The following is a 16578-nucleotide window of genomic DNA, read 5'->3' as shown; positions in this document are numbered from 1 at the left end:
ATTGGTCCTCAACTGTTGTCAATTTCTCTAATTCTCTCTCTCTCTCTCTCTCTCTTTTGCAAGTATTGTTCATGCCAATCTAACTAGGAATAATGTTCATTTTTCTACCTTTAATCAAGTACTCTCCTTACGCTCTTTAAGAATTCTCTTAAGGAAATGTTCACTATTGTTACTTTAATTCTGCCATAATCAACGTTATAGGCATATTCGAATACGTCATTAGCTTTACAATAATGGCAACACATCTTCTTTTTGCCCTTATCACCAGAATTCTCAGACAAATTGGTGCCAGCAGAAGCATTAGGAATAGGTGATTTACCACTAGCAAAAGAACCATGAGAAGTGGCTACATTGATGTTACCACCTTTTTGAGCAACAATAAAGGCCTGTTCAACTGCACGATGTTTAGCCCTATTTTTTCTGGAAAGTGGCTCTTGCAACAACAATGTGCATAATGCATCAGACTTGATAACTTCCGGATTTCCTTGGGTCATAAGTCTCCAAGTACTAGCAAAAGTCTGGTAAGAATCTAGCAGAGCATCAAGAACAGTCTGCACAAGTGAACTGTCAAAAATGACTTCGCTTGCAGAAATAAGTTGCTCATTTATATCCTTGACAACAGCAAGGAAAGTGTCTATTTCATCTTCTTCATGCATAATCTTCGACTCCAGCTCTTTAGGCAGCAATGGAATTTTTGCCTCATTGCAACTTGCATAAAGACCAGCCAAAATATCCTAAGCCTCTTTTGCAGATTTAACTGAATAAATGTGAGGAGTAATAGTGTGCTTCAGATAATGCAATCAAAGCATGAGTCTGTGCATCTCTTACATCCCAACGAGCCTGCTTAGCCATAGGCAAAACAGCTCTCGCAACAGGAATCCTGCCACCAAAACCTGCAACAACCTCAACATCGCCTGTATCCACGAAACCACGACGTACATCAATGCCTTGCATAAGATTCTAAACACCCTTTGACACAAGAACATGTTGCATCATGTAAGCCCACATGGGTAATTGTCTCCATCCAATCTATCCTAAGCAACAAACATCTTGAACACATCAATGTTGTTATCAGTCATGGAAAATGTTGCACTTGATGTGAAAATTGCCCGAAATTGTCGACCTACTGACGCTTGCCAAAGCTCACAGAAATTAGAGAGAGTGAATAGGCGTGTGCTAGAGCTACGGGCGACTAAGCTCGGAGGACAACCTGCTCTAATACCAATTGTTGGAATTAGGGTCGCATGAAAACACACACAACTTGGAGAAGACGAAGGAAGCTCAAGACACGCGATAGAGAGTGTATTACTTAGTGTGCAATGGAAAGATAAGATAGCCTTCTAGTGAGGGAAAAAATGCCCCGGCGATCCTAAGTGTTTTCACACACATCACTACCGCATGTATATGGTAACAACTTCTGACCCTCCCAAGCATTCCATGCACCTTCAAAATCCTCTATTAAACAAGCTCAAATTGCACCCATTTTCGAAGACTACGTTTGTTAGAGCCGATAATAGGCGTACCGGAATCCGACATACACTAAAGGGAACCTCACATTTATATACACTCTCACCAACCTTGTACAAAAATCACCTTTAGTATTCCTCTCTCTCTCTCTCACACACACACACACACACACACACACACACACACACATACGTGGCCATGTCCAGTCATACTTTGGCTCAAGAGCTGGTGGACATGGCGGTAGTATCTGGTAGATTATCGTCATGCGTCGGGCGATCTGCTGATGGTCCTCCTACTTCTCGTCGGCACTCTCCAAGCAGCACACACCCTCAGGAGAGCCGAAGAAACCTGCTTGCGATTTCTCTTTCAAGCGCCTTTCTCGCGACCACCACCATACCCGAGTATCCACCCAAGAGTCAGCTAATTGAACGTGAGTGCGCGCATGTGTGTGTGTGTGTGTGGAGAGAGAGAGAGAGAGAGAGAGAGAGAGAGAGAGAGAGAGCTCTAATGCAAAGGCTTCTTTAACAGAGCTGCTGGAGAAGTCCCGGGCCAATAAGACCAAGAATAACCAGAAGGTAATCAGCTGCTCCATGCCACTTTGTCAAATTTGCAGGAAGGGGTGTAAATGCTTAGCTCTGATGTAATTGCAGAGGCTGAATAGCTATTATGAGCGCAATTTCAAGGAGTATTTCGAGTTCGTAGAGGTAAGTGGCTCGATCTTTTCAAGATATATGACGACGCATACATGTGCATGTCCCATTGGTGTATGCATGTTGCGTACATACACCCGTGCAGGCCCATTTTGGTTTGAACTCCGTAGCTAGCATGCATTGATGGCCCTTCATTGTTCAGAAAAGTTTGTGAATCTGGTTATGGCCTCCCTCATGGCAGGGCACGCTCCAAAATAGGACGGATTTATCGGAAAATGAGAAGGACATCTTAAAATGGCTCGAGAGGACCCGGAGCAAGAAGAAATGACACTCCTCTTGGAGTTTCTCATGAGGTTCCTGTACAATGAAAATCACTCTTGCAAGTTTTACATGCTTGAATAGACTCAGGAAACCCATTGTTTTGTCTTAGTAGAGTCTTTGTCCTACGTTGCTAGCAGGAATGCAGCTTACTTGAATGCTGTCATCCAATGCATATCGGCTGTTGCTTGTATTTCCAGCTCCTCTTCAAAGACATGGTTTGCGTCGGAATCCAACCTATGAGACCTCAGCGCACTACCGCTTGTAAGTGACCAGGTTTCAAAGGTTTCTGGGATACTGGCCGTTTCTTGTAACGTTTTATTCATGATCTTTGACAGATTGGATAATTCTTTATGACCAGTCGAATTTGTGTTTATTCTTGTTATCTTCTTTGGTGCCTATGCACTATCAACTGCCTTATTTTTGTGCGATTTTCCCCTATGTATGGCTTCTTTTAGTGGTAGGCTTCAGTATGGCAGAGTCTGCCCTGGATCTCTAGAGTTATGACAGGAACCCAGTACACAGATCTTTGTACTGATGTATGCTCTTGCGTGTGTGTGGGTTCTGGGTGTGTGAAAGCATATATTGGGACTAACCATGCTAAGTTGTAATGTTGTAGTATTTAGTCAATACTATACATGATGGAAGTGATGGCTATATTGTCTTGTGGATGACTTCCAGAGTCTATACCTTGCACCTTCCTTTAAAAGGTGAAATATGGGCCTATCCTGGTGTCACCTAGGTATGATCGTTTATTAACATTGAATTGCAACATTGGCATCATCGGAGCATCTCTCTCCCCCCCCCCCCGGGCATTTTTTTGGCCGTGCGTGTGAGAATTGTTAAGTTTTGGGGTAAATTGGTAAGTGGAAGGTCTCGATGATGGGATATATCGAGGAGATGTCGATTGTGTTTCAAGCTAATATTCAGATAAGAAAATGTCCTAATTGTAACTTTTTTTTTTCTGAGATCTTGAACAGACAGTCATGCGTGTACCATGCTCTTGGATCAACGAGCAGGGTTACTTTTTGATGGCCATACATTCGTGATTCACCATCTTTGCCACTGAATGGAAGGGGAAGAGTTCAGTGTTGACAGGATCGTAACGTAGTTGTTATGGATGGATGTGGGAGTGTGTAATGACCCAGGTTCGATATGCGGTGGCATCTTTCAAATCTAAACTGTATCCCTACAAAGAAAATTCAGTGCCCTGTGACAAATAGGACTCATTGTTCGCGACTCATTGATGGTGGGCGACACATCTTTTTTTAAAGAAATATGTTGTTGAGGAGGAATTCTGTGGGCTTCTTGAATAGAACAAGGTAAGAGGCACAATATATAGTTGTTTCAGCCTACGGGGTTTATGTTTCAGTTTTCAGTTTCTGATGGGCCTCAGCTATTCACAGGTTCTATGCCTTCGGGCAGCCTTGTACTTTGCATTTGGGCAGTCGTATTAGATTTACTTCCCTATAGGTTGTTTCAGTTTTCAGTTTCTGATGGGCCTCAGCTATTCACAGGTTCTATGCCTTCGGGCAGCCTTGTACTTTGCATTTGGGCAGTCGTATTAGATTTACTTCCCTATAGGTAGGCACCTTTTGGGCGCCTACAGGCGGTCAAAGTAATAGAGAATCAGCGATGTGCTTCCTTGGAAAAAAAAATACAAAGAAAAGGTAAGACATAAATCAAAATGATTGCAATGCTTGTATTATTGTTGCACATCCAAACAATTATACACATCTCCATCAACCTAATTTAAGCTTCATGAAGCTTATGTGCATATTTTGGGTTCCTTAAATTCTCATAACCTAGTTGGATGATCCCTATATACCCTTTCCTTCTACTAAATATGGTGCCAAAAAGGTATAAAAAGTGATGCATTCTCCTTTCCAAATCCCTAGCTAGAATAGGAAACACAAATTTCTCTCAAGACCCTGAAGCTATAGGTTGCAAATAGCAAGTCCTAGGAGTCGGTTCTCGACAAAATATCTCCATCAAGAAATGCATTGAGAGGAGCACATCTGTCACGCAAAACACTTCTCATTTCAGACGGCCGAGGTGGCCTACAACAATAAGATCATGAATATACATTCCTCGTGCATAAAAACGCTTTCAGAGATTCCACAACAATCACATCTCTATAACATTTTTGTTATTTTGCCATAGGAGCAAATGCCTCTTTGAAGTGATTGCATGAGTATGCACATAATTTGCCATACAATCTTGCCTTGTACTTGGTTATTTATGCTTCCATCATTATGCAAAATGGATATGGAAGGGTTTTAACTCGTGGTGGCTTCTTGCAATTCTTTTGATAGTATAGGTTCTTATGCTTCTTCCTTTGTGGGATCTCATAATCTTAAAAGAGCAATTTAAGAATATATAAGGAGCCACCAAAAAGGTTTCTTTCAAAATAGATGTTTATCAACTAGAGTCCTTTGTCTAACAAGTGAATCTGTACCTCATGTATACAAACTCCTTTGCATCACCTCATATATAGCCTACCTCATACACACTAGAAGACTAGAAGCATTTAGCATCACATCCTTATCTAGTTGTATCATACAAAGTTATAATGGTGATGCCTTTCAACAAGTATGATTTAATTAGCATGCTATGATTAAAAGCCATACACCGCTTCACCAGGAAACAAAGCTGACATGTTTCTCTAGGGTATGCACAAAGAATTGCATATCTTTCTTGTTTTGGCAAGAGAATTCTTTTAGTGGTACAAAGCATGTGAATTCAACAAGAGAGCAATCTAGCGAAGCATTGCACACGCTACTTGCTTAAAATACATCCGCAAGGAGTTGGAGGATCTTGATGTTGCTTCACGTTTAGATTCAAGATACAAGTATGCTAGCTTGACCTTGTGCAATTAGGTGTTAGAACCATGAGGTTTTTCCAAGCGAAAAATACTCCATAAAGACATTGCATGAAAGTACAAATTCTAAAATGGCAGCTTAAGGAAAGAAAATGTGGTTCTTAAAAGTCAAGGATAGTCTCTATATGTTGTGATGCTTGTTCTTTTGACTGATTTCAAAGTAATTTAAGATGGTACTTGCATGCTTAATTTGTGTGGGTGTGAATTTATTGCAAATGTTTGAAAAGGACAATGATATAGAAGAAGTTGCAGCAAAATGTTCCAAAAAGTTATCTTCTTAAGAAAAGAACAAGTATGTTTGTAAGAGTGAATGTAACATTTATAAATAATTTGAGCTTTTAATAAAGCTCTCTAAATAATACTTAAGAAGTGAATTGTGGCTAGAGTTTGCTGTGGCAGATTTAAGTGAAATTACTTGAGAACATTTAAAAATGAGAATCATATAGATAATTCTAGCCATGATGATATGTTTTTTGGTGGACCACTGGCTTTTGCTACTCTAAACTCTTGACTAAACCTCGTGGCCTTAGTTCTCAATAAAGTTTGAGATCTTGTTTCACTATTATAGGTGGGTTTTCGTGTAAGCTCTTTTTCTTGATTCGTGTGTTTTGTTCTATATGCATGTGATGTAGTAGATTGTGTACTTGTTCTCTCGAGTTGTTCTCTTTGTTGGACACTGTTCTATATGCATGTAATGTAGTAGATTGTGTACTTGCTCTCTCGAGGAGTTGTTCTCTTTGTTGGACACTGTTCTATATGCATGTGATGTAGTAGATTGTGTACTTGTTCTCTCGACTTCTTGTTCTCTTTGTTGGACACTGTTCTATATGCATGTGATGTAGTAGATTGTGTACTTGCTCTCTGGAGGAGTTGTTCTCTTTGTTGGACACTACCCTTGATATCTTGATTCCTTTTCTTGTTTATTTGGGTGGAAGTCCTTACTATGACTCAAGGTGGTGGAAACTACTAATGCACTTGATAAGAATGGGTAGAGACAAGCAAATAGAGAGATGATGGGGGCTATGAAAATGTGCATGATATGACAACAAGTAAACACATAGACCCGCATGTGATTTCACTTGCATGTGAACACATATGTGTGAATATACTTTGAAGTGGTTACATTGGTTTGCATTTGTAGCCCACTTCCTCCTCTGCATGTTACCTTTGCATGTTACCCTCCACCTTTTTGGCTCCTATGGCCAAAATGAATGTATTTCCTAGATTTATGGATTGCATTTAAATTTGACATCATATGGTAATTCCATGTTTGTTTTGCAAAAAAGCACACATCCCGCGAACCCAATGTATGCCATGTCATGTATGTCACAAAAATTTCATCACTAATAAATGTTTATAAAGAGAAATTGAGGAGAGAAGTCTTACAATAAAACAAAGTGAAGTCTAGAAATTTACATGGATGGGAGGCTACTAAAAAAATTTACTAAAGTGAAGACCATCTATACTTCTATAATGCAGCGTAAAAATTTCAAGCTCAAAGAGGCCCTCCACGTGTCAATCTCTCCTTTCTTCTCCAAAGAGCATTGCACAACAACAATCACTCCCATTTAGCGAGTCCCGAGACCTCGGCGATTTGTCTGTGCATGCGATATGGATATGTGTGCACGTTGCATGATTGGATGGGAAGAGACCTGCTGTCCACCATGTTCGTGGAGTGTGCAATGTGCGACAGTGCGAAATTGGAGAGAGAGAGAGAGAGAGAGACATACCTGCTGTCCACCATGTTCGTGGAGTGTGCAATGTGCGACCGTGCGAAATTGGAGAGAGAGAGAGAGATACCTGCTGTCCACCATGTTCGTGGAGTGTGCAATGTGCGACAGTGTGAAATTGGAGAGAGGGAGAGAGAGAGAGAGAGAGAGAGAGAGAGAGAGAGAGATACCTGCTGTCCACCATGTTCGTGGAGTGTGCAATGTGCGACAGTGTGAAATTGGAGAGAGAGAGAGAGAGAGAGAGAGAGAGAGATACCTGCTGTCCACCATGTTCGTGGAGTGTGCGACAGTGCGAAACTGGAGAGAGAGAGAGAGAGAGAGAGAGAGAGAGAGAGAGACCGACCTACCTGTAGTCACAGACGATAAAGTGTGTGTGTGTGTGTTGGAACTTGGTGCGTGCAAACTCTTCAAAAACGTGGACCCCACCGCTTCGCGCAGTGTGCGTGTGTGTGAAACTGGAGCGAGAGACGAGACTGACACCACTGACCAGTTGAAGCTGGCCAGTGTGCACTGCGCAACAAATATAGTGTCACTGCTACTTTATGATGATTAGCCTCCATTTTGCAGCTCCCCTTGCATGGTGTAGGCCATCTTGGCACACACAAGATGAAGCAGGCAACAAAGAGCTGAAGCATGGAAACTGAGTTTTTTGCATGAAGGTGAATCGCAACATGAATGGAAGGGCTAGAGCATGAGGTGAAGAGCAATAGTATGTTAGGAACGTGAAGGGAAACACAAGAATGGAAAGGCAGTAGCTCTTTGTAATTCTTTGACGAGCAAGGCAAAACGTTAGGTGTGTTTGTCAATAGCGAAGAGTGTAGAAGGGCGACAATGGCTTCTGAGCATACGGGAGGGTAGCTACAACAGCTCTCTATAGACATCCCTCTGTGTGTGTGTGTGTGTGTGTGTGTGTGTGTGTGTGTGTGTGTGTCAAGTAGGAACGCTATTGTTGGCCCAGAGGTGAGTACCTGTCTGTTCATAGCTGTGTGTGTGTGTGTGTGTGTGTGTGTGAGAGAGAGAGAGAGAGAGAGAGAGAGAGAGACGCGATACATTTGCAAGCTACGATAGAATATTGGTGTCGTGTAGCTGAGGCTGAGGACGAGAGATCCGCAAGCTTTGGTGCAAGGGAGCCATGGAGATACACATTCAAATTACAAAGCTCAATAATGTGCAGCTCCAAACTGGAATTAGGAGGAGGAGGGCTGCTCCACATTTTGTCCTCGGCCTTTCTCTTTCTTGCATTTTCCTGTAGCTTTTGTTGGCAACAGTAGCAGCAGCAATCGACGGCGCGTGGACGGTGCCATCAACTAGCAATGGCAAGGTGTCTTCCACAACGGCTGTTCTGACGGAGCTGTCCCTATTGGCCGGAACCCTGGTTCCCCCTTTCGACCCCACTATCTTCTATTGCACCATCCCTCAACAGCTCCTACTCAGAGATTTCCGTCTACGTCGGAGGTTTCCTTATCAGCCGGAACCCTGGTTCCTGCTTTCGACCCCACTGTCTTCTATTACACCGTCTCCCTCAATAGCTCCTACTCGGAGGTTTCCATCTACGTCAAAGTGCCATCGGATCAGGTAGCTTGCAGTCAAAAATCTCAGTGCTCTTTGTGGTCCTCTCTACAGAAGCGATGGAGAAATGGCCAATGATAGGAATCTGCAGGTTCCAGCATGAGCGTGAACGGCACATGGGTGGACAGCCGGCCGTTTTGTCCGAGCTCAACGAGCCAAGGTACACAACGATAGTAAATGTGTATGTATTGGCCATAGGGTATGGACTAGCGACGTATACAATGTATGTGACAAGAGGCAAGGATCTCACTGTGTGTGTGTGTGTGTGTGTGTGTGTGTGTGTGTGTGTGTGTGTCTTCCTCACCCCAAGGAATTTCTGACGTCATGATTATATATGTGCGTAGAATTTGACATAAACAACAGTGACAATGAAAGTAGAAGGAGCAGTGGGCTGAGTGCAGGGTATATTGCATTGATTGTGATAGTGTGCATGGTGGTCTTGGCCCTGCTAGCATCTGCAAAAGGTCATAATGGGCACATGGTGTGTCATCAAAGGGAATCCTTGGAAGTAGTGTTTGGAAAAAATATGTCTCAGCTTAATATTGTGTCATTTTCAATTTCAAAAATGTCAGTTGAGGGCAAGGGGAAAAGGAGCAATTTTGCCCCAAAAAAGAGAAAATTAGTGTATAAACCTAATTTTCTAAAATTTCCTCTTGGGAAGGAATTTTGTACATTGTTTGGAAAAATGATTTTTCCTAAGCACTGCTTGGAAGCTAATTCAGGTGGGGGTTTTGCATTGTGTGGAGAAATGCTAAGAGGGCACAACAATCTGGAGAGAGGGAGTGTACATTTGATTCAAGACCCACAATCAAAAGCGCAAATGCAAGAAAGAGGAAGGCCAAGGGAAAACTGTGGTGTGTGTGGATGGGACAAAGGAGACTACCATAGCTACAGTAGGAAACGCGAGCTACAATGGCACCTCTGCTCTTTGTTAATTTCTCCTCATTCCATAAGTTAACTGCATGACCAATTAATTGGGAAGAATGTTGTAGGGAACATAGGGGTTGTGAACCAAGGGCTACAAAAAGGGGCCGATCCATGCTTGAGAAGTAGACAACACCATTGCATAGTGGAAGCGTATGGCAAGTGACATCACGATGAGGGTGGAAACACATGTAGTGCATGCATGGATAGCTGTAATAATCTTTTTGATTTGATCGAGACAAAGAAGTCTTTGTTTGGTTTGATAAGGGGTGGATCCCACACAAACACACATAGTGAAACTAATAGCCATGTGGATCCCACACAAACGCACCCAATCTCAAAACAAACAAACATAGTGAAACTAATAGCCATGTCTCGCCAAGCTTGGAGGGGCTCCAACACCTGTAGCACACATGCTCTGTAAGTGCAAGAAAGTGGACATGCCGACTGAAGCAAGAGCTACATACAGTGTAAACAGTAGTATGCTACAAGCTAAATATAGGCACTTTACCTAGATGGTGTTGAAAGAAAGTAGGACATTCAACTTTTTTTAAGGTATTTTTTTTCCGGCTGCAATGGGTGACGGAGTGCATCGCTAGGCTAGATGGGAAGCTTGCGCTACAAAATTTGTGAAAAAACTACCACTTTGTAGGTGTTACAGCATATTGGTGGAGCGCTATAAGTGCTGTAACCACTTGGTGGAACCTCACATTAAGTAGGCGGCGAGGAATTTGAGTCCCTATAGCCACTCAATGGGATTCAATTCTAAGTGTAACACTGAGACTAAGTGGCCAATCAACTCAGTTTTGAGGGTTTGAGAGTTCTAAAAGCTTGAACAGAAGGATTTTAAGCACAGTCCTTATCCAAATGTAGCAGGCCTCTTAGCAAGATTAGGGGGCGAGGCCTCAATTCTACAATTAGACCTCTTATGTATCATTTTCCTATAGTGTTGAACATAGCTCTACCTGCATAGACACACACTTGAAGAGAAAGAGAGAGAGAGAGAGAGAGAGAGAGAGAGAGAGAGAGAGAGAGAGAGAGAGAAGACTTTTGAAGTAAAGATTTAACAAATTTTTAATTTAAGAGAAATAAAATGAAGAATGTTTATTTGCATCGTTCTCTCATGAGAGAAAGATAGAGACCTTAAATTGCGGGCTCTAGGGACTCAAGTCGATGAGCAACATGTATCAGAGTCATCAGGAAATGCATATAATAAATTCAAATGGAACTAACTATTCATAGAGGAGAGGGCTTAGCAAGAGCGAACACAAGAAGTAGAGTTTTCTTTGCATTCATATATTGGTGTAAGATGTCTTCTCACAATCTTCATCCCCATTTGCAACCAAGCTAACTTTGTTTCTGCATTCTTATATAACCCAATGCAATCATCTATGCTTGCATCTTAACAGGATGTGGAATTTAGCAAGATGTTGATAAAAGCAAAGAATTTCATGATGAGGTTCTTAGTATTGGCCTCTTGAAAGAAAATGACGTCATTCCTGGGATTGCTTTCTCTATGCTAGGGTTGTAGGATACATACAGATATTTGTGATGAGGGTTAACTTCAGACACACTTGCAAGTTGGTCATGCACATAAAGTCTACTGTATTTTGGATTGCTTCAGTGTTTTTTTCTTGGACGTACTTCTGTGCAGGGTGTATACAACATGGACATGGTAGAGAAGTTTTGTGTTGATGCAAAATGAGGGCCCATATATGATGCTTGCATCATTTGTGAACCTATGCATGATGCAATTAATGGTCAACATCAATGCTATTGTCCACATGTATTCCACTGTTTGTTGAGTTCCTTGCTTGCAATGTGGTCTCTTGAAATGCAATGTTTGAATGACTTGCCCAATAAGGACAAGACCAAGCAACATTGCATGAATATGTATTCATATTTAGGAAACATTTTTTCGGTATGTATGCACTTTGTAGTGTATCTTGGAGTGCTTGCTATTGATGATATTCATTTTTGGATGACACGACAATGTTTCTACTGTAACCTCATTAGAATCCAAGTGCGGCACATCTCCAAGACCAAAACATGTGCTTGAGAAAGCTTAGCATTGAGGATGTCTATTCTTGGACTACATTTATTGCAAGTTATGGGTGGGACAAAGAAGCTCTTGGTCTATATTATTGGTTGCAAAGTGAGGGCCTCGCAACAAATATGATTACCTATGCTTGCATCTCTAAAGGCATGTGGCTTTATGCAAGAACTAGGAAAAAGGTGTTGTTCTTGACACTCTTGTGTTCAACGTTATGAGTGCATTTTTTGTAGGACGTTCCCAACGTCTCTGAGGCAAGAGTGGACTAAAGCACTAGCATGCTTTGACAAATATAGATTGAGGGTTTTTGCTCTGTATTCAATCATCTATGCTTCATTGTGGAGGCATGTGGCAATATGTAACATGTTGACAAAGGTAAAAAATTTCATAGTGAGTTTGTTAGTGTGGGCATGAATCATACAAACAAACATTAGTATCTCAATTGCTTTCTATGTAAGAAGTTTCATAGGAAAGCAATCTTATGATGAGGTTGGAATATCACTCTTCTTGGGAATGATTTCTTTGTACCAACATAGTAGGATACATCCAGATATTTGTGATAGTGGGTACCTTGGGAGGAAACATGCTCATTCATCAGTATGTATGTCGAGTGTTGTGTATCTCAAACTGCTCCCAATTTAGGATGTTATTTTGTTATTGCACGATATGTCAAGGTCATATAGGTAAGACAAGGTATCGATTAATGCAACGTGAGGACTCCTCTCCTATGCTTGCATCTTGGTGAGCATATGCACAATCATATGAATAGTGAGGGGTAATGCTTGGTCCACGCATTTGCCAATGTGATGCACTTTTTAAAGCCTTTTTTTAATCTAAATGAGATCCATGTCCATAATGTGCTCTCTTAAAATAAAAAAGTGTTCACATAACATACTCAATAAGGGTACAAAAAGGAACCATTGACTAAGTTTATTCTTAGGGAACAAAGTGGTCAGATGTATACAAATTTTAGTGTATCTTGGATAGCTTTCTTTTAAATTTTTGTTTCTTGGATGGCACAATAAGCTTTCTTATAAGAGCATAGCATTTCATTGAAGAGCTACATTCAAGGATGTAGTCTCTTTGATGGCACATATTGTAGGTTGTGTCCAACATGAGGAGGATCAAGAAGCTCTTGGTCATTTTTTATGAATATAGATTGAGGGCTCTTTATTAAATATGATTAGATATGCTTGCATCTTAATGACATGTCTATCATCATGAAAGAATTGAGAAAAGGCTGTTATGGCATTATGAAAGAACTAAGAAAATACTATTGTGTTGTTGTGTTAAGTGAAGAACAATTAAGAGAAAAAATTTCTTTGTTTTTTGTTCAAACCAAGTGAGTAAGAGAGAGAGAGAATGTCTTTTTCTTTTTTGTTCAAACAAAATGACTTACAAGGAAAGAGAGAGGCAAAGCTCTGAAATGCACACTATGGCATCAAATATATCCACTACCTAGCTCAACACATATTTGACAAATGAAGGGTCCAGTAAACTGACATCTTTATGATCAATTACTTCAAAAAATTTGTTTTAGAAACAATCCAATGTTACTTCATAAGACTGATGTATTCCTTTTCAAAGAATAAAGTAATGTCTGAGCATCCTTTTTCACTTTGTGTGTGTGTGTGTGAGAGAGAGATGAATTCATACATTAGATTTTGGATAACACAAAATGCCTTTTTTGTGCTACTTCAAGGGCAAGGTTCGTGGAATTGCATTTGGCATACTCCATGCTATAAACATCTTCAAATTTTTGGTCTAAACACCAAGTATACACCCTATCTAAAGACCCTAAAAGCATTGGTTCATTCTAAGAGCTTTAGGTTGCAGCTTTGTACTTCAACAATGAAATAAAAACAAGTTAAACACATGGTTGGCTCTTCATTGGGGTGTCTTTTGAGAGTTCCCTCCTACGTAAGATGTCAATATTGATAGCTAGATAGAGTATTGTATTAAAGCTTTGGAGGATGATTTAATTTAATATAGAAGCATTCAAGATAATATAATTGACACTTGATTGTGGATGCTTAAAAAATGTTTTCACATGGAGTAAGGGAGAGGGAGAAGAGGGCTACCAAAATTGGACCTTGCCTCTTCTTGGCCGCAACAACGCGCGGGTCACATACTAGTAATTATAATATGCATTCGAACACAAGCTTTGGGATTAAATCAACTAACATGGTAGCAATCTTTTTGTGTGAGACAACTTTTCAATAGTTGGAATCTCTCAAGTTTCCCTCCCATCCCAACTTGGCTCCATTACCACTCCACGACATTGCCTTCAAACTCCAACTCTTGGCCTAAGCCAATCCATCGTGCAGCGAGCTTGCTGCCTATCCTATGAGTTGTACCATTAAAAAAAAGAGAAACTTTCCAAAATACCCCTCTAATTTGTGGAAATTCCCAAAATACCCCCAATATTTTGTCATAAATTCCCAGGATGCCCTTAAAATTTTTCAAAATTCCTAAAATACCCTTGGTCGTGAGATTAAATTTCTCCAAAGATGAAAAAATTTGTAGCTTTTCATAAGAAGACTGATCGTCTATCAATACAAGATGCTAAAACTAGAATTTGTGTTGGTCATGTAGGCTTTGGACATGAATCGCTTCATCATTTTTAGACACAATCAACTTTTTTTGCAAGATAATTTGTGACAAATTACATGCTAAGCTCTCAAAAATTTGTCTCAATTGTCAAAAAGGAATAAAGATAAAAAAATCTCGAAGAATCCGACCAAAATATATAAAGGGTGTTTTGGGAATTTTTGAAATTTGAGGGAATTTCACAAATTAGAGGGCTATTTTGGTAATTTTCCCTTAAGAAAAAGAATTCCGTTGCTACCTCTTTACTTCGTTAGCGTAGTGCGTTCCAAATTCCTGGCCTCTCGTTAGCCCATGTGGCTCCTCTTAAAAAAAAAAAAAAACCAGCGCTGACAAGCTCTATTAAAAACTACGCCGTCAAAAGCTACCTGATCTTCTCCACGCAGTTCGCAGGTTACAGAGCTTGTTGGCCAGTATGTATGTTAAGTGTGGTTCACTTGTCAGGGCACAACAAGTTGTTGATGAGCTTCTAGTCCGGGATGTCGTCGGTTGGACTGCACTTATTGTAGGATATGCCCGACATGGGCAGGGTCATGAAGCTCTAGGTTGTTTTCATCGCTTGCGAAGCGAGGGCCTCTCTCCGGATGCAGTCAAAGGTTGTTGGAGAAGAATGTCGTGCTTGGCAATGCACTGGTATACATGTATGCTAATTGTGGTGTACTTTGGAAAGCACAACAAGTTCTGGACGAGCTTCCCAACCGAGATGTCATCTCTTGGACTGCATTAATTGCAGGATATGCCCAACAAGGCCAGGGCCAGGAAGCTTTGAATTGTTTCCATTGTATGCTAAGTGAGGGTTTCTCTCTAGATGCACTCACCTATGCTTGCATTTTGAAGGCATGTGGCATTATGCGAGACATTGATATGGGCAAACAAATTCACGATGAGATTGTCAATCAGGGGCTGTTGAAAACAACTGTCATGCTTGGCAATGCTTTGGTTGACATGTATGCCAAGTGTGGTGTACTTTTGAAATCTCAACAAGTTCTTGACGAGCTTCTTGATCGAGATGCGGTCTCTTAAAATGCGTCGATTGCAGGTTATGCCCAACAGGGGCAGGGCCAAGAAGCATTGGGATGCTTCTAGCGGATGCGAAGCGAGGGCTTCTCTCTAGATGCAGTCACCTATGCTTGCATTTTGAAGGCATGTGGAACTTTGCAAGATGTCGACACAGGAAAACAAATTCATGATGAGCTTGTTAGTCGGGGGCTGTTGCAAAAATCTGTCGTGCTTGGTAATGCTTTGGTTGACATGTATGCCAAGTGTAGTGTACTTTCCAAAGCACAACAAGTTCTTGACGAGCTTTATGTCCGGGATGCAGTCTCTTGGAATGCATTGATTGCAGGATATGCCCGACAAGATCAGGGCCAGGAAGTGCTTGGCTATTTTTATCGGATGCAAAGTGAGGGCTTCTCTCCGGATGCGGTCACCTATACTTGTGTTTTGAAGGCATGTGGCATTATGCAAAACGCTATCATGGGCAAGCAGAGTCATGATGAGATTGTTAGGCAGGGGCTGTTACAAAAAGATGTTGTGCTTGGCAAGGCTTTGCTTGACATGTATGCCAAGTGTGGTGTACTTTTGAAAGCACAACAAGTTCTTGACCAGCTTTCTGTCCCGAATGAAGTCTCTTGGAATGCAATGATTACCGGATATGCCCGACAGGGGCAGGGCAAGGAAGCTAAGGGGTGTTTTCAACGAATGTGGAGGGAGGTTTTCTCCCCAAATGTAGTTTCTTGGACTGCACTTATAGGAGGATATGCCCAGCAAGGGCGGGCCAACGTGGGAGACTTTCACACGGGCTCCATCGTTTTATCGATGCACCTAGGACAACGATACGCACAGGGAGAAGGGCCAGAGCGTGGACTCTTGGCTATTTTTACAAGCTTGCAGGGAGATGCAGGGCTCTCTATAGCTTTCTAAAGCCAAGGCAGGAACACAGCCATGCCCGTGTTAGAGGCTGTTGAAAAAAATTGTCCTGCTTCGCACTGTCTTGAAGGGCAAAGTTTTGAAAACAACCAGTGTAGCGAGGGGTCAGTGAGGGCGGCCTCTCTTTAGATGGAATCACTTATGCATGCATCTTGAAGACTATGGCTCTATGCAAGATGCTGATGTGGGCACAAAAAATTAACAACTATGTTGTTACTCATAGGCTCTTGAAAAGAGGGCTCTTTATAGCTTTGTAAAGCCAAGGCAGGAACGCAGCCCGACCGCTAGAGGCTGTTGAAAAAAACTGTTGTGCTTGGCACTGTCTTGGAGGCTTGAGTGCCAACTGAAGCGAGGGCCTCTCTTTAGATGGAATCATCTATGCATGCATCTTGAGGATTGTGGCTCTACGCAAGATGCTGATATGGGCACACGAATTCACAACTATGTTGT

General features: G+C 41.5%; 2 protein-coding genes across 2 annotated transcripts; both read left to right on the top strand.

Moving 5' to 3' along the window:
- Nucleotides 1-1621: 1621 nt before the first annotated feature.
- LOC147456320 (photosystem I reaction center subunit N) lies at nt 1622-2811 on the top strand. The gene is made up of 5 exons (XM_086514829.1): nt 1622-1897; nt 1996-2042; nt 2118-2171; nt 2359-2470; nt 2576-2811. The coding sequence occupies exons 1-4, from the start codon at nt 1666-1668 to the stop codon at nt 2443-2445; spliced, it is 420 nt and encodes a 139-aa protein (XP_086370955.1). The 5' UTR covers nt 1622-1665; the 3' UTR covers nt 2446-2470; nt 2576-2811.
- Nucleotides 2576-15193, top strand: LOC147456319 (uncharacterized). Its single transcript, XM_086514830.1, has 6 exons — nt 2576-2699; nt 3416-3757; nt 3842-3864; nt 8315-8621; nt 8707-8775; nt 11556-15193. The coding sequence occupies exons 2-6, from the start codon at nt 3714-3716 to the stop codon at nt 11596-11598; spliced, it is 486 nt and encodes a 161-aa protein (XP_086370956.1). The 5' UTR covers nt 2576-2699; nt 3416-3713; the 3' UTR covers nt 11599-15193.
- Nucleotides 15194-16578: the final 1385 nt, after the last annotated feature.

The sequence above is a fragment of the Adiantum capillus-veneris genome, chromosome 6, assembly GCF_014529385.1.
Source record: "Adiantum capillus-veneris isolate H3 chromosome 6, ASM1452938v2, whole genome shotgun sequence".
NCBI lineage: Eukaryota > Viridiplantae > Streptophyta > Polypodiopsida > Polypodiales > Pteridaceae > Adiantum > Adiantum capillus-veneris.
This window is presented reverse-complemented; position numbering and strand designations above follow the sequence as displayed.

What these genes read in the sequence shown, in the direction of transcription:
- LOC147456320 (XM_086514829.1), top strand. Translation starts at nt 1,666, where the DNA reads ATGTCCAGTCATACTTTGGCTCAAGAGCTGGTGGACATGGCGGTAGTA. An exon ending in AGACCAAGAATAACCAGAAG is followed by an intron (nt 2,043 to 2,117) that starts GTAATCAGCTGC and finishes ATGTAATTGCAG; the next exon opens with AGGCTGAATAGCTATTATGA. An exon ending in AGTATTTCGAGTTCGTAGAG is followed by an intron (nt 2,172 to 2,358) that starts GTAAGTGGCTCG and finishes CCCTCATGGCAG; the next exon opens with GGCACGCTCCAAAATAGGAC.
- LOC147456319 (XM_086514830.1), top strand. Translation starts at nt 3,714, where the DNA reads ATGTTGTTGAGGAGGAATTCTGTGGGCTTCTTGAATAGAACAAG. An exon ending in GGCTTCTTGAATAGAACAAG is followed by an intron (nt 3,758 to 3,841) that starts GTAAGAGGCACA and finishes AGCTATTCACAG; the next exon opens with GTTCTATGCCTTCGGGCAGC. An exon ending in CTATGCCTTCGGGCAGCCTT is followed by an intron (nt 3,865 to 8,314) that starts GTACTTTGCATT and finishes TGTTGGCAACAG; the next exon opens with TAGCAGCAGCAATCGACGGC.